Below are 23,945 nucleotides of genomic sequence, written 5' to 3'. Positions count from 1 at the left end.
ACATTAGGCCTGTAGATAGAACTGAAAGACTCAGAAGACAGGGCATAAGTGGTCACCTAAGTAAGATACACCTTTCCTGATATACCTACGCAAGAAAACTATTCAGAGGTAACATATAAGACTTCTAAATGTTAAAGAACTAATTAAGATGGTATTTGAGAGTTAATAAGCATATTAAGAAGTACATTCAATAGAGTCCAAACTTTAACTTCATAAGTCCATTAATACAAATTCCTGCAATAGCCAGATCATTCTTAAGTTGGCCTATTAAAGAGGGTAGAGTATAAATGGAGAGGAAGAGAAAGTTTCTTTTAGTGCTTATTGAAAATATGTATTACATTCAAGTATTACAAGTTTTCTTGTTTGAGATAACTAAAGCATATACCTTGAAGTATGGTCTTTAAAAATTAACTTTTCTTAAACCAATATTACTGAACTGCCTGAGCTGCTTCTACTTGTGTTTCAGCAGGCCTGTCCTCTGCTGGCAGCTGTCACTTTTGCTTGTCAAAACAGCTCCTATTTCTGCTTCTTATCTGCTTTTTGTGGTAAACCCAGGGCAGGACTGAAAGTCTCTGGGTAAATCCTGAATCCATAAGCTGCACGGTCCCATCTCACATCTTCAGAGCAAAGATGGGCTGCTGGCTTTATTTCTCACAATTCAGCAGCTTTTTACCTTTTCCTTCCAACTTTAAGAGTATATAACTAATAATGGTTGCCACGATCTGTTATTTTTCACTCTTTCTGTATGTACTTAAGTTAAACATTAGCTTTTTGGGGGCTACAGATTTAGCTCAGTGGCTTAAGTGCCTACTTGGCAAGTGCAAGGACATGAGTTCAATCCCTAGTACCAAAAAAATCCAGGATTACCCTGTTTTTGCAGGTTGGCCTCGAACTTTCCTCAGTCTTTTGCCTTGCTAATGCTGAGGTTACCAGTGTGTGCCACCACGCCTGGCTTAAACATTAGCTTTTAATGTGCCTTAATTCTTTTTTCTTTTTTTTTTTAATTTTATTTAAGGAGAAAAAAGAAAAAAAAACAGAAGAAGGGTACAAGTTATACAGAATTTCAGAAAAATAAACAGTAGGAAATCACTAGTTAATTACGTATTGTCATCTTAGAAATAGTTGTTCAAGTTACAAAATTAAAGCATATAAGAGGGGACTTTCAAACAGTGAGACTGCAAACAGTTTTGTTCAATGATCCAACAAGACTCAGTAATATGGTTATCTATCTTATACACTTAAATATATATGCAGTTATATCCTTTAGAGCACTTTCTTTTGCTTTCTTTTGTACAATGACAATTACACATTTTGAGTTTTATTACTCCCACAGTTCTTATTACTTTTTTTTTTTTTTGAAGAAAGTAAAACCAAATGTGACATAATAGGACAGAGTCAGTCAAATCAAAAGGATGGACATAATGTAAAAACAAAATACAATGTGATCAACAATGGTTACCATACTGCCTCTTGCTATCTTAAAAAGAATTGCCTATATCATCTTTATCCTGGAAGCACCTTGTTTCTCCATCAATTTCTAGGGACAGTTGTGCAGGATATATCAATTTTGGCTGGAGGTTATTATCTTTCAAAGCTTGAATTATTTCCCCCCACGCTCTTCATGATTGATGGTTTGTGCCGAGAATGTGCCTTAATTTTAAGAGAGAAAGATTTTGGCAGTTCTTTGCAAAAATAACTTTTGTGCTTATCTATTAGATTGAAGACTTTATAAATCCTTAGTCATTTGTATAATTGGTTCAAGGTTGTGTGGCTTGAATTAATACTCCATTGGCTCCAAAAGTCTTGACAATTTAATTACCTTTGCACACAGTATGTTCACTGTCATATCTACACAGGTATAGTCAGTAATGCTATAAAATTGAGTAACAGTGAGGCATGAATCCTAACAACCTGGATGCCATTTTGGATGGAGGGATGAGGGTAAAGTATGTAAGCAGCACAATACATCAGGCTACCTCAGAAAGTATACGTTATCACAAGAGAGGTGGGAGGTGTTTGTAAAAATAAATCTCCAATAGAATCCCCAGGGGCTTCTTCAGAGTGAATGACCTTAGGGACTTCAAAATGTTGGGGCAAATGGTGAGGATGTAACCTGACACCACCCAGGCACCAAAAATAAAAGTAAAAAGTTGGGGTGAGTCACTAATGGAGAACATAATTCTAAGGTGCATGGTGTTTGCTCAGTCCCTTAGTGCTGTATCCAAACACAGCCTAAGGAAGCGTGTACACACAGAGATGCCACCTTGAGCATGAGTGCAGTCACCCCTTTTCTTCATTCAGTGAAATTTGTTGTACTGGGTCAGGAATTCATGCTGCTATTTTCTGACAGAGTTAAGAGAAAATTGCCATTTTTTAAAAAAAGAGACACTTAACCATATTTAGAAAGGAAATCTCAATTGCTGACAAGTGATCTTGACAGATTGGGGAAACTCTAATCCCAAGGGGTGGGTTTCTCTTCTAGAAGATGGAAATGGTTCTAACCGTGTCGTGTCTGTGGCCCTGGGTGCAACCTGTGGCTGTGTGCTCCCTGGAATTCTCCTTTCTGCCTGGAAAATGTTCTGTGTTGCATGATGTTTTTTCTTAAAGGAGACACAGGAGCCATGTGCTCTTTTGGCTTTTCAGCTTCTATAGCTGCTTTTGTCTCAAAAACGGGGATAATATCTACTTCTTAAAATTTTGATGAAGCTTTAAATTTCATAAAATACCTTGACTAGTAAGTTGCAATTGCATTACAGTAGCTTATTATTCAGACCACCACAGGAAGCGCCATTAAAATTGTAAGTGTAGTTTTAAAAAATAAGGATAATTGTTCTTCAGTCCTTCGGCACCTCTTTTGCTAATGCGGGATGGAACATGGGGTTAAAAGCAGGAAGGAAAATACCTGAGATGCAGTACAGTACTGTAGACTTGATACGAGCCAGTCAACTCTGAGCCAGTAGTGGGAGAGGGTTTCTCCTTTGTGCACTGGAGAGACGATTTGGCAGCTCCCACCCAGAACCAAAGACAATTTCTTTGTCTTGAATTTGATGCCTGCAAAACACTGACTGCATCAAAGTGGCAGGGAAGAGGGCTAACTAGCTGTTGCATGTAGAGCCCTCCCACTGAGCTCCATCCCTAGTCTTTTTTTTCAATTTTTTATTTTGAGACATGGCCATGCTAAGTCACTGAGTTGCCCAGGTGGGGCTCAAATTTGAGAGCCTTGTGCTTCAACCTCCCAGTGCTGGGATTACAGGCCTGCACCCATACCCACCTTCAAAGTGCTTTGTGTAGTACAATGTAAACTACGATCGTTGTTCCTAACTGCAAGGTTTTACTGACCAGTACAAATTTGTTCTCTTCAGAATTGCTTCTTATTTACAGTGCAGATACATTCTTAAGTTTTCAGACAGGAGTCATTTCTTCATACAAATGTGTACCTCCTGTGTTTTAATTATATTATATAATTTGGATAAATAGGTTAGTTATGTTTTTGTATCAGTATGGGTTCTGCAAATACAAAAGCATGACACAATTATTTGAAATGTCAGAATTATTTTTATGGCCATAAAAATAGTGTAAACAATAATACTATCTTTATCTTTTTAGTAATCAGCAATCTCTTCCTCTACAGAATGAACATGCTCATATTTAATCAAAGCATTGTAAATATATTTAAAAGAGAAATACTAACCCATTTAGCAAAAACAGTGTGTCAACCTTTAAGGTACAAGACCTTATACTTATTTTTATTACCTTCATCCCTTTTTTCTTGATTTTTTTCCAGGCCCTGATTACATCAAACAGAGATTTCAAGAAGGTGTAGATGCTAAAGAAAATCCCGAAGAAAAGGTACAAGAAAAGCCGCCTACACCAAAGGAATCTCCTCATTTTTATCGCAAAGGCACAACCCCCCCTGCATCTCCTGAGGCAAGTCCCAAACAGAGCTACTCTCCCAAGCCTTCCTCTCCAAAGCCCCTGAGGAAGCAGAACCCCACTTCAGGGGCAAGACTCAGTCAAGATAAAAGGAGTGTGGCTGATGAGCAAGTAACAGCTGTTGTCAATAAGCCCTTGATGTCAAAGGCCCCCTCAAAGGAGGTGATACCCCAGTCCAAGTACTCTGGCCGCCACCATATCCCCAACCCCAGCAATGGGGAGCTACATTCTCAGTATCACGGCTACTATGTGAAACTGAATGCCCCCCAGCACCCTCCTGAAGACGCGGAGGACGATGATGGATCAAGCCAGGCTTCCTCAGCACTGGTGCACAAGCCATCGCCCAACAAGTGGAGTTCCCCTAAATCTGTGACAAAACCAGTTGCCAAAGAAAGCAAAGCTGAGCCAAAAGCTAAGAAGTCTGAACTTGCTATACCAAAGAATCCAGCAAGCAACGATCCGTGCCCTTCTTTGGAAAAAGAAGCCAATTCAGTAAGTCTTACAAGAAATGTTTTCTCTTCCCTTTTTCCCTTTGGTTCTTTCAGGGAGCAGCATGGGGTGACAACATATCCACAACAGCCAACCTAACAAGAGGTCCCAGGAGCACAATTTGTTTAGGGCAGAGAGTAACATGTTTATAGCTTGAGATAACACAGAACTCTCCAGGCAAGAATTCCTGTGTCCACTCAGCCACCCACCTTGAACATAATCCACGTAAGTTCCGCAGCCTTAGACAAGCTCAGTCTCAGTAAATCTTGGTCAGGACTTTGTGGTTAGCCTCATGTCAGCTTGCTGTTTTGACTGCGGAAGGGAAACATGGCTACCACCGTGGCTAGCTGCTCTCCAAGCTCCCAGCAAGTTCTGAGCCCCTCTCCTGCTCCACAAGTGTATTTCTTTTAGCTGTTATGAATTCTTTTCACAGATATATGTCTTAGATTTTCCTTGATTAGTCAGGCTTTGTAGCAAGACCATTTTTCTTCCCCCATGAGAAAATTTGCAACAATTTAAGAGAATTACTTTGGTATTCTAAAGCCTCGGACTGTGCTTGTTCTCTCTCAGGTATGCAGTTCCCTAGGAGATGCTCATTATTATCAATGAGACTTGGGTATGTAAGATATTTACTTAGTAACTCTAAAAAAGCTTAGAATTAATGATAAATGTTTAAATGCTCATTCACATGAGATTTGTTTGTTGAGTAATATGTGCCATTATTTCATCAGAGTCTTTAAAATTTATATAATCTGAAACGAATTACTGATTTTTTTTTTAGAATCAACTAACTGATATGTTAACTGCTCACATGCTTGGGAGTTGGATATTAAATGTAGCTCAGGAAGAACCTGTAGCTTAGAGATATATTAAAGATTGGTATTATAGCCAACACAATGATAGCATATTCTTATTTTTGTCTGTTTAGTTTACTCATAGGCCTTAGCAACTTGTTTATCTCTTCAATTAACTTATATTTGAAATTTTTGTCTCTTTTGCTAATAGTTATAAAATGACAGTTCTTTTGTTTTTCAAATTATTTTTAATTAGCAAAGTATAAATTAATTGGACTATTAGAACTAACTTCTTAACTGTCAGCCTCCATAAAGCTAAATGATTTTCAAGACAGACTAATATAAGACTCTGACTATTCAGTAAGCACTCATTTAAAAAATGTTTAACATCAATACATCAGTACTCTGATAGTATAATGATACTTGTTAAATTTAATAATTTGTTTGTCATTTGACATTCAGCATTTGTATCCATACTAAAGCCTCACCCCGGCCTGATGGCATATGCCTGTAATCCCAACACTCAGGAGGCTGAGGCAGGAGGATCGCTGAGAGTTCGAGACCTGCCTGGGTTACAAAGTGAGCTCAAGGCCTGAGCTGCATAGTGAGATCCTGTCTCAAAGAGACATGCTAAGACCTCTCATACATATCAGTACTAGTTTGCCTGACTTGCAAGTGAGAAATACAAACACTGTAAGACCGTTAGGTGGGTACCTCAGCATTAATTATGGGTTCACTTCTAGATCTCTACAAGGAAAGAATATCCCCAGTGTCTTGCTTATCTGAGTTACCAAACTGTTACCTAAAAGACACCTTCTGTAAAACAGCACTATGTTGAATAAATTCACAGCCTCCTTATTTAGAAAACAAATACCTGTTTTACTTATGCGAGGAATTCTCTGATTTTTGGAATTAGCCAAGCATCCTCCATCTCTTACGGTCAGTCCCCAGATCCCTTTTCACACACCAAAGGACACAGGGGCTCAGTGATCTGCAGGCTCCTTGAACTTCTGGCTGCCTGTATGGGTGACAGGAAGTGGCATCTTTACGTGGAAGTCTGTCTGCCTGGTGGTAACTGATAGCACCTTTGACACTCCTGACAGATGTTAGTAACACCATTGTCATAAGGATAGTCAGTGACTGACCTTTAAAGTGAGGAAGCATTGGCAAGATTGTGATATAAAGGGACTTTGTGAATTAGAAGTTTATAAATAACGATTTAAAATTCATGGAAACATTCACACTAAAACAGATGTTTGAGGGAAACCCAGAATGAATCAGAGCTCTTCATTTTTAGTGGACAGGCGAGAGATCCAGTTTGAGTCAGAATCTCTTTGTATTGTGTGACCAACCATAATCTCATGTGACTCAAGCAGTGCTGGCTATTGATGAAGAGCATGTTTTCTGGTGCCAAACCTCCTATATTCAAATCCCAGTCTGTAGATTTCCAGCTATGTGGCTCTGGACAAGTTTCCTAACTGGTTTGTGCCTTTGGTTCCTCATCTGTGCCATGGAGTTGTTATAAATTAAATGAGTTCATGCTTATTAAGGTGCTGAGCAGAGTAAGTGCCCTAAAAATATTGCCTGTTTTTTTTTCTTTTAATGCTGTTCAAGTTGAAACATACACAGTGCCTAAATATTCTAATAGACTTGTTCCATCTTTAGAATTTGTTTAGATGTTGATCTCCTGGAAATATAGAACATCTTCTAGGACACAAACTAACTGAAAATAAATGACTTGCTTAAGTATGAGAAATGGGGAAGGTTCCTTCACAGGTATCTCTGTAAGAAATTTGTCGGCCCTGCAGGCAATGCTTGCCTGTGGACTCGTGTCCCAGGAGGCATATGTTGTCCTGAAATTTTTGTAGGATTTTGCAACACAGCGGCTGTAATAGGAGCCACAGAACCATCTTTAGAACCTTGTTACTAAGGCTACAAATTATTCCTCCAGTTAGGAATTCCATCCACTCTAAAAATTGGCTAAACTTTTTTCATCCTTACTATGAAATGTATTTCTGTGATCAGCTTCCAAGTTTGAGATATACCTAATTTTTCTTTTGAATTTATGGAAAATTTAGAGCATCTCTGTTCAATCAAGTTTGAATCTCACCAAAAAAAGAAATAAGGACATACACATATCATCAGATTTTGCTATTATTAAAATCAGCTTGCTCTTTGTATATACTTTTAGGTAAAGAAGTTTTAGGTTTGACATAAATAAAACCTAATAACTGAGCAAAAAATTCTTCACCATTTTCAATGTGAAAGATTATCTCTAAAAGATTTCTTGAGCTAGAATCTCTTTCACATTTTTACCTCCTCTTTTTTATTCTTTAACCACCTGAAAACTTTCCTTTTATTGTAAAGAAAAAAAATGATAGAAATCATGTGTATAGAATTTCAAAATAAGATTGTTAGAAGAGCATCAATGGTTAGTACATTGCATATTGTTATCTTCAAAGTACCTACTCATATTACAAGATATAGACATGAAAAATTGATCAAATAATATAGGCAGAAATCTTTCTTTTCAGTGAATGAATAGCAATTAGTAGTACAACTATCTTAACTATTTTGTGTGATATATATATATATATATATATATATATATTTCCTTTCCCTTCTTTTCTCCTTTCCCCATTCCAGTTTCGCTTTCCTTTTGAGCAATTTCTTCCCATTTCACAGTATGTATTGTACACTTTGGATCTTATTAACTCATTCAATTTCTCACTTTAGGGAGACAATACAATGTTTACACATGTGAGTCTGATTTATTTCACTTATGAATGTGGTCTCAAGTCACAGCCATTCCCTATATAGAAAGACCCAACCAAAAAAGAAAAGTACAGGCCAGTCACCTGGAAATTTCATCTTGTCTGGACTTAAACTTTGCTCTGCTGTGTCTCTTTCCATTATACCTGTCCCAGCCAGTCTAGAAAAGCAGACTGAGGGGTTTTTGTTTTATTATTTTTGTTTTTTATTTTGCTATTTTAAGCCACTACTGGCCACCACAGTCATATTTATAGGACTTCACTTTAAAGCTTTTCACCTGATATCCTGCCTCAACTATCTGAAGAACATAGAGGTCACGGCTTGATATCTGCCCTTTAAACTTAATGTCCCAGATTCTTATTTCTTACCTGGTTGCTGTTTGAACCTCTTATGAAGGCTTACTCTTGTTCTCACTGAGTCATCTTTAAAAATAACTTTATAAATGGAGCTATGCTAGTAGTATAAATATGCATGCATGTTGGAATATATACAGGATAAATACATGTGTGCTCAGTAGGAAAAATACATATGTATGTATGTAAAGCACTCACGCATTATTTATTGAATCTAGATTATCAATATAATGAGATGTGAGCCAGATATAAAGAAAGATAGTAGGCTAAATTCAACCCAAGACAATATACAAACCCAAAATACTAAACAAATTTATGAGGTTTTATGAAATGGGAGTTAAAGATTACAAGTTTTTCATTTCTTTTGTTTGTGTTGTGTTATGTTGTGGTTCCTCCACCCCGTTTTAGGAATCAAACCCATATTAGGCAGTCTCTACCACAGAGCTACATTCCCAACCCTCACCTTAAGCTTTTAAAGTTGGCTTCTCCAAAGCTACTTTCCCTGGGATTCCACTATCTGAGACCACTGTGCGACACTGAGCTGTACATCTCATATTGGTCTTACAGAGTATATTGTCATTCATCTTTCACTAAATACACTGGCCCAAAGAGTTGAGATTATCCCAAACATCAACATTCATGAGCAAAACCTAATCAAAAAATGTAGTAATATAACATTTTCTTAAAATACCTGTGCTGAGTTCAATGTTGAAAAATCATTTCCATTATTTTCAGGTAAAAGTTTTCTGCATTATTTCTGTGCCCTGAAGTTACCTAATTAAAGACTTACATAGGTTGGGACTCCTCCTACTAATTTGGAACACTAATCTTCTGAAAGAGGGGTTGGTCATTATGAAGATTTGATGTTTTCCTGATACTGGGGAAATTAAATAGATGAAACTGATCATAAAGAACTTAATGGGAAATTGTTTTTAAATTAAGACCTGAAGCCAGGTGCAGTGGCACATGTCTGTAATCCCAGCACTTAGAATCCTAGCACTTAAAAGAATTCAAGGCCAGTCTGGGCTACATAGTTCAGGACCAGCCCAAACTACATAGCAAGACCCTGTCTCAAAACAGTAAAATGTAAAATAAACTAAGACCTGAGGCTTTCATAAGGATGTAAAGAGCCTAGAGCGCTTAAGTGGACAGACCAAGGTTTAATTGTAGCTCAGATTTGTCCAACCAGTCTAAGGAACCTTGAGAAAGACCCTAACTTCTGTGAAGCTCTGTAAAATTAGTTGCATGTGAAGAATTTTTTTAAAAAAAGTAATTACTTAGATACAGTCACTGCCAGGCAGTATAAAAACCTGTTTTTTTCCCATTGCCTTGGAGTTTAACATGTTATAACAGGACCCTAATTTGTATGTCTCGCTGCCAACCAGCTTGATCGTTGCTGGTATGTATGTGACTATCCCATCTAACAGCTTTTTATTAACTTTGTTAGTACAAAGCTTAGTAATGTGATTAAATCCATTTGTACCACCAGTGGTCCAAACCACCCAATGAGAGAGCCATGCAGGTACCACCTGTGGGAACATGTGGAGAACTAGAAAGCTGCTTCTCTCTCCCACCTTCTATTTTCCTAGTCACTCATTTGTTTAGTAATTTAACCTGCTGGTTCAACAACACACCCAGGGCCCCTGGGAAAGATCTGGAAGGTAGCTGATTCTCTCTGTATTGATTGCTGGAATGAATTGAGCATCCCCGCACTCTTGTGGATCAGGCATTCTATACGTAGTGATGGGAGGTGGTAAGACAAGGCCTTTGCTGCTGTGGAGAGCAGAGTCCACATAAGAAAGTGACAGTAGATGGTAATAAATGTGAAAAGTAATACGACAGAGAAAGAACTGGTCACTCTGACCTCTACCAAGAAGATGCTAGTAAGAGAGCTCCATCAGTATGTGATGCAGGTGACCTCAGCCCAGCCGTAGATCCAGGGAGAGGAGCACTTGATGGCAGTTCCAGTCTTCCTTTTTTTTTTTTTTTTTTTTTTTGTCTTTTTCTTTTTCATCGGTACCAGGGATCGAACTCACGACTGCCTGCTTGCAAGGCAGGCGCTTATGCCGCTGAGCTAAATCCCCAGCCCCAGTTCCAGTCTTTCTTATAACTCACCCTGGCCACCAAAAAAAAAAAAAATGCAGCTGAGGTCTCTATAGCACTGTCTCCACATAATCCTATTTGATATCCAGCTACTGTACAATCGATTCCTCTGCCATGAAATAGGAACAGCAAAATTACTTATCCTGCCTCCCTCATGAGGCCAATTTGGAACACTTATGCTGTTTATGAATTAGACACTCTATGAATGGTAAATACCAAGATCATGTCTTTCTAATAAAGGAGAATTCTCCATGGGCCAGATCTCAACACATGGGTTATACAAGGTTTATTTAAACAAGTTTGGGGACCTTGGCCTTTCTGGTATTTATTATAGTGATAGTCATTGAAATAAGATTCTGCAGTTTGTTAAAAGTAACTCGATTTCTGAGATTTGGTTTGAAAAGTTAAATTTGTAAGAGTAACTTCTGAAAGCATTCACCTTCCCCCTTGCAATTGTTACTTACAGGAGACAGTTGAAGCCAAAAAGGACTAGGAAAAAAGCAAGTTAGAGTACCTCATTTTGAGTTTTTTCTGACATTTCCCTTGGAAGCTTCCTTGTCCAGATTTTGCTTTTGTTCCCTAACTCCTCTGACAAGGAGCGTCTCTTCCCTGTCCCAAGTTGAGTCCTGACGACAAATAGGGGGTCAGATTTCCATTAGCGCCCGGCCTTCTTACAGTGACCAGTTACCGGTCTCAACCCAGACTGTTGGCCTCTGTACAAAGTTAATGGAGTAGGACGTTCATAAAAGCATTTTTAACAGAATCAAGACTGGCTTCATTTTTGAAGTAGAAGTGCAGCAATGGCTCCATCTAAACATAATGTTGCCACTTTTAATTTATACCTTTTGGAACTGCTGTTCATGCTTTAGTTACTCCAGCCATATCTGTTATATTTTTGATCATTGTTTCTGGCAGTATATTTTGGTCATGCAGCAGTATTAACAGGGAAACATCATGCTTGTTTTTTATTTTTTTTTTTCTCTGTTTCGTTTCCAGGGCCCCAATTCAGTCATGATTGTCCTGGTCATGCTGTTGAATATCGGGTTGGCCATTCTTTTTGTCCACTTTCTAACTTGATTGGAATTAGGAAAGGTAAGAAAAGCCTTAATTTCTATACAAAATTACAATTAAAAACATTCTATTCTCATAATCAAATTGGTAATTGTTTGAACAATGACATATTGTCCTTCACTTTAATTTTGACTGTGCCTGAATGTGATTCAACGTAGTTACTGAATGCTGTAACTGTTTTGACCCTTCAGTGAAGTCAATGACAACTAGTGGTGTTAGCCCGCAGTTCTCTGCCGTGCTGTCGTCAGCCCTTTAAATGGCACACCCCAGTCAGACTCAGACACAGGCAAGGAGGCTTGGAATTAGGATGGGATCACGAGAGAGATGAAACTTGGAAAATTCAGCCCGAGGACCTGTGCAGATCCCCGGGAATGTTTATGGCTTTGGGGTTCTCTGGGAGTTGAAGCACGCAGCCATGTTGAAGAGCAAAACTTAATAACAATTCTTTTTTAAAATCTGCTGAAGCAACCCCATCCGGCGAAGTTCTTGGCATTGGCTACTCCATCTGTCCTAGCAGAGTGTGACTAAACTGGAAATGTATGGAGCTGCATTTTTTTTTTTTTTTGATGGAAGTCAACAGCTGTCTTACTATTTTACCATCTGACGTTTTTAGTAGGGAGCTGGGGAAACGACTGCCCGAGGAATGCAGTCGGAGGATTGTGTTGCTGTGGACGTGGTTCCAACATTCACTCCTATCTTATTAGAAGAAATAGGTAGCAGCATCACTCACCAGTCTTATGCCATGACCTGCTGCTTTAACATCTCCTGGAATGTTCTGGGAGAAAACGTTTCATTTGCTTATGCACGACTCTGCTAATTTTTGCTGTTTATTTAAATACAATGTATAGTCATCTACCACCTGCAATCCTGGCTGGACAAAACATATGTTCTGTATCTCAAGGAAAAGAAATAACAAAATGCTAGTAAAGATGTATTTATTTTGATAGCAATACATCATTTTTCATGTGATTTATTCTTCCTAAACCTAGGAAAGCCTATTTATCTTTAAAATTTAGCGGTCTGAGGAAGATGTTACACCTTCCTAAGAAATAACTTATTTTAAATATTTTTAATATTACTGAGATGAATTATTTATGCACTTTTAAGAGGTGCTAAATTTTAAAAACTGAAAGACAACAGAATTCTAAGAAGTATAAAATGTTGCATGGATTGTGGTAATCAGTGTTTAAAGGATTCAGTTTCATTGCTGACGTACTTTACAACCAAATAAAATCTTGTCAGTGGCTATGTTAATTCCCATGAAAGTTAAGCAAGATGCTATTAATAACTGCTTGTCTCTTTTTTTTCCCCAAGTTAAATTTTTGTTGAATACATTCAGGTAGAGCATAAAGCTTCCTTAAATCACTGCCTCTCAATTTTCTGCCTTTTGTGTTTTTCAAAGTCCTTTTGTAACTTAATTTCAAATTTTAAAAGCTTAGACATTTTTATTTTAAATATTTGTCTTTTGCAATCCTTTGTTCTGCTGACATACTCTGATTTTATTTTTGCTGTTTTATAATTTATCCTTTACTTCTCAGAAGCATGCTTACTTAGAGAAACTATGTGTTCTTTATAAAAATAATTATTTAAAAAGAAATCAGGAGAGGAAAAGTATGTGCTAAATCTCTTTAAGACATTACCTATAGAAGGGGAGCTCTTCCTAAATATTTTCATGATTTGCATGGGTTTAATCAGAATCTTTTTTACCTTTTCAATGCAGAAGAGACAGTTTCCATTGTCCCCATGTTAGCACAGGTGTGGCCCGCATGCTCTGTCACCTGCAGGGTAGTAACCCAGTGGTGTCTTTTGCAGAAGTACAATATGTTGAGAATCCTGGGTGTGACCAATATGGAATAAAGAAGAAGGCAGAAAGAGAGCAAATGAAAAATTACAACTTGTATATTTATTTTTTACATTTTGCTTTGACTTTTAAATTTAGGAAGTACATTTTTACCCAAGAACAAACATTTAAGTTCCTGTAAAACTCTCAGAACTCTTACTGCTCCTTCCTTACCCTGTAGCTCCTTAATAATGGAAAGCTGATTTTTTTAAAGAAAATAAAATATTTAGTCTTATTAAGTGTTTATTTAAAATGTGTAATGTTTTGGAAATAATGGATAACAGATAATTAAAGGATATGTTTATAAAGTGAGCATGTTGGTTCCATTTATAAATATATGTATGATTTATAAGCTTTTTTAAAACAAAGCTCAAATTGTTGGTATTTTTCTAAAATGTGCACAGCTGTATTTTACATGAAGGCTCTTTCTAATGGGTTGTTATACTGTACTCTACATTTTGGACAGCACATGAAGTCTGCCAATGTACTTAATAAAACATGACTTTGTTTATTTAAAGTTTCTTGCTGTGAAAAAAGAACTCCCTACCCGTGAGTTCCTTTATTTATAATCCTTGAAACCAAAATGTATAATGTACAGTTTTCACAACTGTATCTGCTCTAATAAAAAAAGTTGGTTATTAATAAAGTTGAAAGTGTGTTTCCTTTGTGAGTAATAAATTACTGTCTTGAGCTACATGGACATTTTTTGTGATGATGGTGTTCAAAGAGATGTGCTGAAAAATTAACAGTAGAAATGGGGGTACGGGTGGCCCCAAAGAGGCCACATAGAAGACAGTGGAGGTAGTGCTCCTTTGTTTCTCTCTGCATTTCTTTCATCATGGGCCTTCCAAATAATTTTGCAAAACAACATTCATTACTCTAATACCTTCATTAAATGGATTAGGGCACTTACGCAGAGTTTTAACATTATTCCTCTATTTTTAAGAAAAATTCCCTCCTGCTTGGGCACTTTTCAGCTAATTAAAGTTCTTCACTGTTGTGCCCCAAATAATTTAAGAGGTTGCTATGGTCCCTGCTGCTTCAACATACTTCTGGAAGTCGGACACAATGGGAAGTTGAATCACCTGACTGCCACCAACACTTCCAGCCATGCTGTCCTTTTGAAGCCATTTGGGTGCCCACTCAGGCTGGCTTACTATGTAGGCAAGTTGCCTATGCAGTAATAATAAAAGAATCTTCACCAAACCAACCATGCCTTTCATGTTCCCAATTCATCACTGCTGTGTAGGCCTAAGATATAGGAGACCCTCATATAAATAATGCCCAAAGTTATCGCCTATAGGTTTTACCAGATTTAGCAACATAAACAATTAGTCTCAGCCCATTCTCAGGGAAGAAAGCACAGAAGAGATTTTTGAACCGGGCAAGGCAGGCACAGGGTGCTAGAAAGATTATTGGTTCCAGATTCATGTCCAAACCACATACTGTAAGGGCTGTAGCCAGTGCTAGGGTAAAGTCTATGTGGTTGGGAAACCTGGAAAATATTTCACATGTCCTTTTAATGCAATAACTGTTTGTCAAGCGAAGTGGTGAATAGGCTCCTTAGGCAGACACAGGGCCTTTTGCAGCTTCCCTGCTGTGCTTTGGAAAGTTGGATAGCTTCATTTTTCCAGTTTAATAGATGGTGTTAGATGTGAGATATTCTGCCGGTAAGAATAATGGTTCATCAGGCTCCCATTTGATTGTTCTAGATTTGAGAATTACCCACATCTGACATTTCCCTCTCACTCCAAAGGTACTGAAAAGTATTTTAGTATTTTCAACCTGATTAGAGTAGAAAAAAAAAGCAAACAATACAGTGACTACTGATCAGTGCAGTAAATATGGGTGAAATTCTGGCTCTGGTCAGGACTGATTGTGGGTCCTTCTCTAAAAGTGTACTCCTGGGTTCCTTATCTGTAAAATAGGTGTAGCTATAGCACCAACCTCCCCGGATGACTAAGGATAAAATGACCTTCTGTATGTTAAGTGTTCAGTACAGTGCCTGGCACTGTATTAAACTATTTATGTATGAACTATATTAACTACTTTGTATGAGTTTTAACCAGGAAAAGATAAATTCCTTTTAGTTTCTCAAACACATGGAAAAATACATTGAGAGCCCAAATTAACAGCACTTCTGCAAAGGCTAAGTAATTGTGCAATTAGGTATGATCTTTCTTCACTGGTTTCCTTATACATCTTTCTCACTTTCTCAAAGGCCATACGTAGAGTAGATTTTCTAAAACTAAAATTCAGTTTTGCGTATAGAGAATATAATCATTTGCTTTACAAAGAGCTTACATATCAGTGCCCAACTGGATTCTTAGAACATCCTGGTGAAAGTTTCTTAGCAGTTAAATGATTTACCCAAGATCACATAGCCAAAAAGTTGAAAAATCTGTATTGCAGTCTCAAATGTGACTACTTTGCTTTTCATTTCTTATATTAGCTAGCATTATTTCACATTGTCACCCACTGGCCACACAAATGTGACAAACATCCTGAAATCCAAAAATTGAAGTGTGGGTCTTGTGAACCTATGTCTGTATCTCTGTCATTAAGCTCTGTGGTGCTGAGTTAATACAACCATAGTAGAATCTAATAAACTTCTGTATAATCTTGTTACATATATTAAAAATATTTTACTAGAAGTTTAGCATCTAGTTGATATCTTGGTGTTCTTGAGTAAGAAAGACATCGGTCAACTTGGTATGGGTGAACTTTATCTCAGAATTAACACAGAAATTGCACATTAGAGGGATTAGGGCTATAGCTCAGTGGTAGAGTATTCATGTAGTGAGCCCCAAGTTTAATCCACAGCATCAAGAAAGAAAGGGAGGAAGAAAGAAATTGCACAGTAGTGCCTAAAGATTTAGATGAGTTTTGTGATGTTATTCTAGCACTCAGTATTTCATAGAACTTCTTGGGCATTCTCTTGGATCATGAGTCTGATTTCGATGAACTGTTAGAATTAACGAAGTGTAAGCCTGTGATCAGTTCAGTTGATGATTGTTAAAGATACTCACTGGGAAAAGCGCGTATCAGACAGTCCTTTAAAAGAATAGATGCAGAGATGAATTTGATAGGAAATTACAGTGTGATACATAGCTCTTTCCTTTCTTCTTACCCAGGAAGAAAGCTTGTTGTCAACATATTGAACACTGAAATTCATGATGCCATGGGCTCAAGGAATAGGAATGGGGGCCTTCTGCTTCAGAAGCACATATGTCACATCCTTGTCATTTGTGGCACATATTAAGAAAATCTGATAGACAAGTATCATCAAGTATGCAGTAGAAGCAACAGTAGAGAGCCAAAGGCTATCTGATTTTCTCATATGCTGGGCACATTTGGCAACAGCATTCAACCAGAACAAGTATCTAAAGGTCAAGTAGCTGTTTCTAAAGTTGATAAAGGCCAAGATGTTCAGCCCTAGCTACTATTGTAGTGCTGACAGGTGGTGGAATCCATAACCTAAGTACTGGAGATGACTTTTAAAAGCAACTTTACAGCAGGTCAGTCAGTCAAATAAAAAAGTTAGTAGAGGTTAGAAAGGTTCCAATTCATACATTATTCAAAAGGATAAGCCATTATTACTTGTGTATTGTTCTTCACTGAAACTAGGCAAGAATTTGCAAAGTAATCTCACAGAAGAAAGCCCTAAACCATGAGATATTTTTATGCTCAAAATAAGACTTGATGTTATATGTGTCCAGTTTGGTACCTGGATTGTGAAGGATTCTGTGTAATTTTTCATTTCTCAGTGTCAACTTGAAGCTGGCTTTCTTCCATTAGAATTTCCGTGCAGAGAAATATCTTCATGTTTTCTAATAATCACATCTACATTTTTTCACCAAATGTATTAGTAATCTAAAAAAAAACCTACCAGACTATATTTTTGGGATTTCCATTGGTTCATTCAAGCTAAGTTAGCTATTTTTGTTCTGACATCCTAAGAACTATGTAGGTTGTAAAGGAAGCACTCCAAACCTTTCTGCAACCCTGCCCAAACACTGAGGAATGTTAATGCTGCCATGTGCCCAGTAGACCCCTTCATATCTTAGTCCCCTGCAAAACCTGGCTCTGTATTACACCAAACCCATCATTCCCTTATCCATCTCCCTAGGCCAGTAAGATGCTTCCACATGTAAGTCACTGGCATAGTTTGGTAAGGAGGTCAGATTAAGAACAGTAGTTTGACTGAAATATAAGAAATTCCTCAATTCAAGCATACCACTATTTACTTTCTCAGACAGCATTTTTTATGAAAACAACCATGTGCTTATTTCAAGTCTCACCCCATATTCACTGGATTGGCCAGCACCAATCATCTTGTGTTCATTTTGGAACACTAAGGATGATTTTGGTGTCTAAAATGGGAATAGTAATAATCTGCCTCATTGTTTATACAAATCAAAACCAGTAACAGTAATAAACTCTGATGTGATACTCTCAACATATTGCAATGAACACTTACCGCCTTTCACAATTGTTACTTATTCTGTCATCAAACATTTATTACATATTCAATTCTTTTAATTCATGTAAATGCAATTTTAAACACATGGTTATTAAGCATCAGGTCCTGCCTTAAAGAATGTATTGTGCATATAGAATAAGTAGTAGTGTCTGCAAGCAAATGGGTTTCTTCTTAAAAGCTAATGGCAGGCAATTAAAATCTGAAGCACCGAAGAGTCATCAGAAGACACATTGCTTATCGATGCATTTCGTAAGAAGCTTAGTAATATTCACTAACATAGAATACTCATCCTATTCACTAAGCACAGCTATTCATTAATGTCTATTATTCACAAAAGCCACATCATAAAAAGATACAATTAAGGTACATGAGAAACAAGTTTGGCAAGGGCTTACTATAATGATTATACTCTTGGTTGTAGGAATAAATACCTGATGTAAGGGCCTCAGTATTGTCACTGATAAAAAGAAATGTTTTAGTGGATCTAGCTATTATGTTTTAATTGCTGTGGTTATGAATATGGATAAAGGGCTCTGGCTTTAAATAAAAATGCTGAGATTTTCCACAAATAGAAGGCATGGACAATACACAGGAGAGAAAATGCACAAAGTCAGTGAACTTGAAAAGAGCTCAGCCTGACTGGTAGCCAGGAAAATGCAAATAAAAATTAAAATGAGACTATTGAACCACAGTGCTTTCCACATTGATTACATTCCTAGCTGGAATGGAAAGAGGAAGGAGATGGTTTCTAAAATTCACGTCTTTATTTTCCAGCTCTGGGAAGGCTTCCCTGTGCATCCAGGCTCCTGCTCAGTGAGTCCTGACCATCTTGCTCTGTTCCTAGCATGCAACCCTGCAATGCAGCCATCTGTTATTCTCTGTTTTCACCCCAAAGCTGTGGGCTCCTTGAAAACTGAGATGTCCCCTTTTTACACCTTAAAGTGTCCCACATAAGGTGGTGAATCAATGCTAATTACCTCAAGACTATATTAATAAGACACAAGTAACCTCACCTTGGAAAGCTCACACTAATGTGAGATGGCCACTTCCCATGAAATCCTGAGGCTGAAGTACCCCAATTCTTTTATCTTTGATTGCCACAAGGGGAGAAATTGACTATTTTGTGGAAAAGTGAGACAGTTTGAGCATATGCAGGAATACTGTTGAGATACTACTCATTTTTGTTTTTCAAAACGTAGGGCTTGGTACTGTGGCCAAGCAACATGATCATGTATCCAAGAAAGCCAGATCATTGACCTTTGCTGAAAGTGTCTTTGTACCTTGGAAAGACTGGCCATATTTAGATGGGTAGGTGGCAGAATGGATGCTAAGTGCTTATTTCTGATGTGAGAGAACATAATTCTTACTTACCTTAGAGTAAATAGGGAGTAAAGAGAGAATAAAGCAACATTGGAGAGAAAGAATTAAACTAGAGCCATCACATGTAGAAAGCAAGGAAGGGAAGGGCTCAACTCTGCAGGTTTCTGGTTGGAGAAGCTGAGTGCATGTTGACAATCACTACCATCCATTTTCTAGCTTTTTGACATTTTTTTGAATGCTTCAGAAAAAAAATTATTTGTGGTTATGTGCACTAATTCAGGCCCTTTGTATCATTACAGAGGAGTTAAAGGTTATGATTTATTATAATTCTGAAGTGAGTGACTATCGCATTCACTTTATAACAAGGAATTGATACTTAAACTGTGTTTGACTTATCTGTTACCAAATCACGAAGGGTCAAAGGTGTTTTTCATTGCAGGAAGGAGCCTGAGTCTTGCCTGCCATCAGGGTTATGGGCAAGCGGGCTGGTACTAATCAGGGCAGCCCAACCCTTTCCCGCCCAGGCGCAGCAGGCTTCTTTGCCTTTCCTGTAAACGCTGCTTCCTGTGTAATGAAACCTTCAATCAAACTCAGAGGGAGACTGAAAGCAACAACAAAGTTCAGTCTTGAACTTACCAATGTCTTAGTTATTACCCATTTGGAGAGATTTACTTATTTACTGGAGGCGGGGAAAATTAAAATTTCTGTAGGCCTTGGGAAACCAAAAAAGTGAAATCATCTCAGCCTTTCAGCAGTTCTCTTATCTCCTAGGAAACAGAGTGACTACCTACCTACTCATCCACGAAGATGTTCATTGATCTACCACTAAATGATAAATCAACCAAAATTCTGTAAGACGCCAAAATATCCGCAATGTAAAAATTTCCCATTAGGCTACAGAACAATTATCAGGTATCCTGTTCTTCCTTTCCAGATACTTGTGTTCCCAGTCTTTAAATCCAAGGGCATGACCATGTGACCTAATTCTGCCTAATGAAATTCAACTGGGTCTTCCAGAAATGTTTTTCTTGCCTAATAAAAGGGAAAGATATCAGGGAATTCAGTGGTGCTGCCATTCTTTTTTTTCTTTTAATTTCTGTCTTGAATATAGATTTATTTGATGCCTTATGCTATAGCACCAATCATTTTGTTCTCTTTTTATCAGAACATGTTTGTGGTACATAATGACTACATTCATCATGGGGAGCTGGTAATATATATGATATTTCTTAATTCTTTGTAAGCCCCTCCCCTCCTTGCTCCTTCTCCTTAAGGGGGGTCTCTTGGACCCCCCTTATCAGAGTCTTGGACAACCCACTTGGGATCCCTTCTGTCTCTCAGACAAACTTTCTTTCTCTCAATAAAGATATTTTGCTCTCACAAAAAACGTCTCATTTCCCTCCTGCTTCTATCCCACTCTTGGTTTATAGCAGCAATCTTGCAGCCCTTAAAGCAGTAAAACCAAAATTCCAAGACTGGGGAAGCAAAAATTTGGAAACAGCCTTAATAACATTATTGCACTTTTCATTTTAAATCAATAATAAATCCCATTATGGTCTAATCTCCTTTACAAAAATCTCAGCTCAGTGCTGGGGATTTAGCTCAGCGGCATAAGTGCCTGCCTTGCAAGTGCGTGGCCGTGAGTTCGATCCCTGGTACCCGTTTAAAAAAAAAAAAAAAAAAACTCAGCTCCTGTTAAAATAGCAATAAAAAGAAGAAAATGATTTCCACTAAACTGTTTGGTAAACTGACTCTGTTCTGCGCTTCAGATAGTTGGCCTTCCAAGCATCCAGACCCTGAACAGACCTGAGCACAAACACTGACCCTTCTCTGAGTAGCGTGCCTAGAACCCTTCACTCCTCTGCAGGCACAGCCTCTGTTGTTAAATGGCACTAATGATACTTTACCTCGTCACTACCACTCACTGAGTGCTCATTGCTGTGCAGGCCTGTCGTAAACGCCTTGTGATGTTTCCTCATTTATTCTTTGCAGGAAATAACTCAATAAAATAATCGCTATTATCCCAGAGTTCACATATTAAGAAACAAATCCTACTCCATGGCATGACTCGTATATCCAGCAGTACTTACACAGCTAGTAGTAATATGGCTAGAATTTGAAACCAGTTCTATTTTTGAAACCTGTGTCATAGGGTTTATGAGAATTGACTTCCCAGTCTCCTTTAACAGCATTATCAGCCACCTCACCTCAGGGATTGAAACCAGATTTCTCTGTCCAAGCCATTGTTACCTCCCACTCATCCTGCCTCTAGTAAGTCTCCATTGATTCCTCATCTATTTCCATCACCACCACTAGTTGGGGGATCACAGCTGACCTCAACTAGCCTCCCTTCCCCTAGATACCCCTCTACCACTGCTGCAAGGATTTGCCAGAGCGCAAAGCCTAGTCTTTCTAAAACTGAGCTCTGAGCCTGTCATCTCCCCTCAGAGATGCATACCAGCATCTTCGCTGCCCTAGAAATTACAAGAAATAAGGTAAGAGGGCCTATGTAATTTACAGGACCAGATCTGACACTTTCTGATACAAGGTTCTCCAACTCTAAGAAAGCATGTCATCCTACCACAGGTGCCAGTTCCCTGCTGAGTCTTGGCTTTTTGCTTGGCTGTGAGAACTCAGCCAGGACAGCACAGACAGCAGGCCCTGGTCAGGCACTATGAAAGCTCAATGGAAATTAGGTACTGAGTCTGTTCAAACAGAAGCAAGCCAGGCAACCTTGAGATACTTTGTCAGACTTGTGTCCTCCTGTCTGGATGTGCAAGAACATTCGCAGGGTCCCAAGATCTGCTCTGCACAAAGTGGGTGGGAGGGCGTTGTAGAACAATCACCCAGATTTCCCAGCTTCCCACGGGCCCGAGGTAAGACACACTTCCAGGAGCACTCTCAGCTTTACCAAATAATCACTTAATATTTATAAAGAGGAATAAAGAGTAACTGGTTTCTTACACAATCCAAACTAAAAGTAAATCCCAGTGGAGTCATCTCTCCTGGTGGGGCTGACAGAAGTTAGGCTCTCCATCTTGCATACCTCTAGTCCTTTCAGGCATACTTTTTTGCTTATAATGCTCTATTTATTTAAATCTGTTTCATTTTTCCCTAACCTGAAGTTTATGTTCATTGGTTTCACTATAGTAACCATTTTACTATATTAAATGGATCTCATAATATCACATATACTTTAAATACAAAATTTATTTTTAAGAAGCATATCTTAGGGAAAAAATCACTTTGATAAAACATTCTCATATTTATAACTAAGCACAAGATTTTTATAGCCATCAAAAGTGGGACTGGGTTTTATGAAGATTGAGGCCACTGAAGGACTGAAGTGTCCTCCTCTCACTCTAAATCTCCTTCCTCCCCAACACTAAGCCTCAGCCCAGCTGGCCCCACCCTCTGTTCTTTCCCACGCCCTCCTCCCAGCGGGGCAGCTTCAAAGACAGCTACCTCCACCATGCACATGTACATGCACACACACACACACACACACATACACACGCATACACATAGAGAGGTACACACTCGGCTCTGGCATACCTGGCTTTTAAGAGTTGAAGGCAAGTTCAGGAACATCTTGATCCTATAGCCCTTTAGCCAAGCTGCAGAGTATTATCTGGATGTCAAAATTGGGCTCCAGAAAAGGGTACTAGACAGGCTTCAGACTGGAAGCCTGGAAGTGTGCTCATGGCAGTACCAGGGAGGGAAGGTTTGGAAGTGGAAGTGGGAGGCTGGCCCATGATGCAACCCCAATAGGACCTCAGCTGACTCAGGGGAGCTCAAGTACCCAGAGAACCTTCAAAGTTGGTCCAGGTGGAAGAGCAGTCCAGGCCTGGGTCTGTCACTCTTGGGGTGTGGGGGACAGTGGGGCACATCTGCAGCAGGTAGGATTTCTATAGCTGGTCTGTTCTGGAGATTGCTAACTGGCCCAACAGCAAGGGTATAAGACACTCATTCCTAAGAACTGGGCTGGACAGCTCACCAGTACCGAGCACCCTATACATTCCCTTCTGCTAAGTCCACCCACTCCAGAAAGTCACCCTCTCCACAGGACTACTCGGCCTGCACTGCAACCCAGTGGTCTTTCTGTTTGGTGCTCCAGTCCCCTTGCAGAGCATCTTCATTTCTAGAATGGTGGATGAGAATATGTGCTCAGGGCTGCAGTGCAGCCACCGTTCATTCTTGGGGCAGTTTACATGCATGTGCGTGCACGCACACACACATACACACGCATATACACACATAAACTCTTTCAACCCCAAATATCTTAATACAGGTGTGCAGCCAGGCATGGTGGTGCACACTGTAATCCCAGTACTCTGGAAGGCTGAAGCAGGAGAATTCCAACTTTGATCCCAGTCTGGGCAACCGGGCTGGGGATGTAGCTCAGTGCAAAGGCTCTAGGTTCAATCCGCAGTACCTCACCCTGCCAACAGATACAGACACAGAGACAAACCATGCTGTTCTGGGCTGTCTATGAAGACAGCACACCTGCAATGGGAGGCCCCAGTGCCCCCCTGGCCCTTCACATACATTGTTCCCAGTCCTTGCAACATTCCTTTGTATATGTAGAAGATGCCTGAAGGTCACATAGCTAAAAGCAATGTAAGAAGCCTTAAAACCTAAGCATGCCTTTTGATAACCTAGGTCTGCAATTCTACTTTTCCACCTGCAGCCACTTCCAACCACATCTCCATAACATCTCTCAAGCCACATGGGTCTACTTACACTGCTCCCAAGCCCAGTGTTTTACCTATTTTTTCCCTCAGTGC

General features: G+C 38.8%; 1 protein-coding gene across 4 annotated transcripts in view; it reads left to right on the top strand.

Moving 5' to 3' along the window:
* Jph1 (junctophilin 1) overlaps positions 1–14,001 on the top strand; it is a 74,942-nt gene extending 60,941 nt beyond the window's left edge. Inside the window, exons 4-6 of one of the 4 annotated variants that reach the window (XM_063257470.1) lie at positions 3,785–4,425; positions 11,441–11,536; positions 13,328–14,001. In XM_063257470.1, the coding sequence (XP_063113540.1) occupies positions 3,785–4,425; positions 11,441–11,521 (722 nt within the window). In that variant the 3' untranslated portion in view covers positions 11,522–11,536; positions 13,328–14,001. Of the gene's footprint in view, positions 1–3,784; positions 4,426–11,440; positions 11,537–11,673 lie in introns of all 4 variants that reach the window. The other 3 variants (XM_063257469.1, XM_013143770.2, XM_063257468.1) reach the window with 3 other exon arrangements.
* Positions 14,002–23,945: the final 9,944 nt, after the last annotated feature.

This window comes from Cavia porcellus, unplaced genomic scaffold (assembly GCF_034190915.1).
Source record: "Cavia porcellus strain 051 isolate PalLab524CR breed Dunkin Hartley unplaced genomic scaffold, mCavPor4.1 scaffold_10, whole genome shotgun sequence".
Lineage (NCBI taxonomy): Eukaryota > Metazoa > Chordata > Mammalia > Rodentia > Caviidae > Cavia > Cavia porcellus.
Note: the sequence above shows the minus strand (reverse complement) of the source record. Positions and strands in the feature narration are given on the sequence as shown.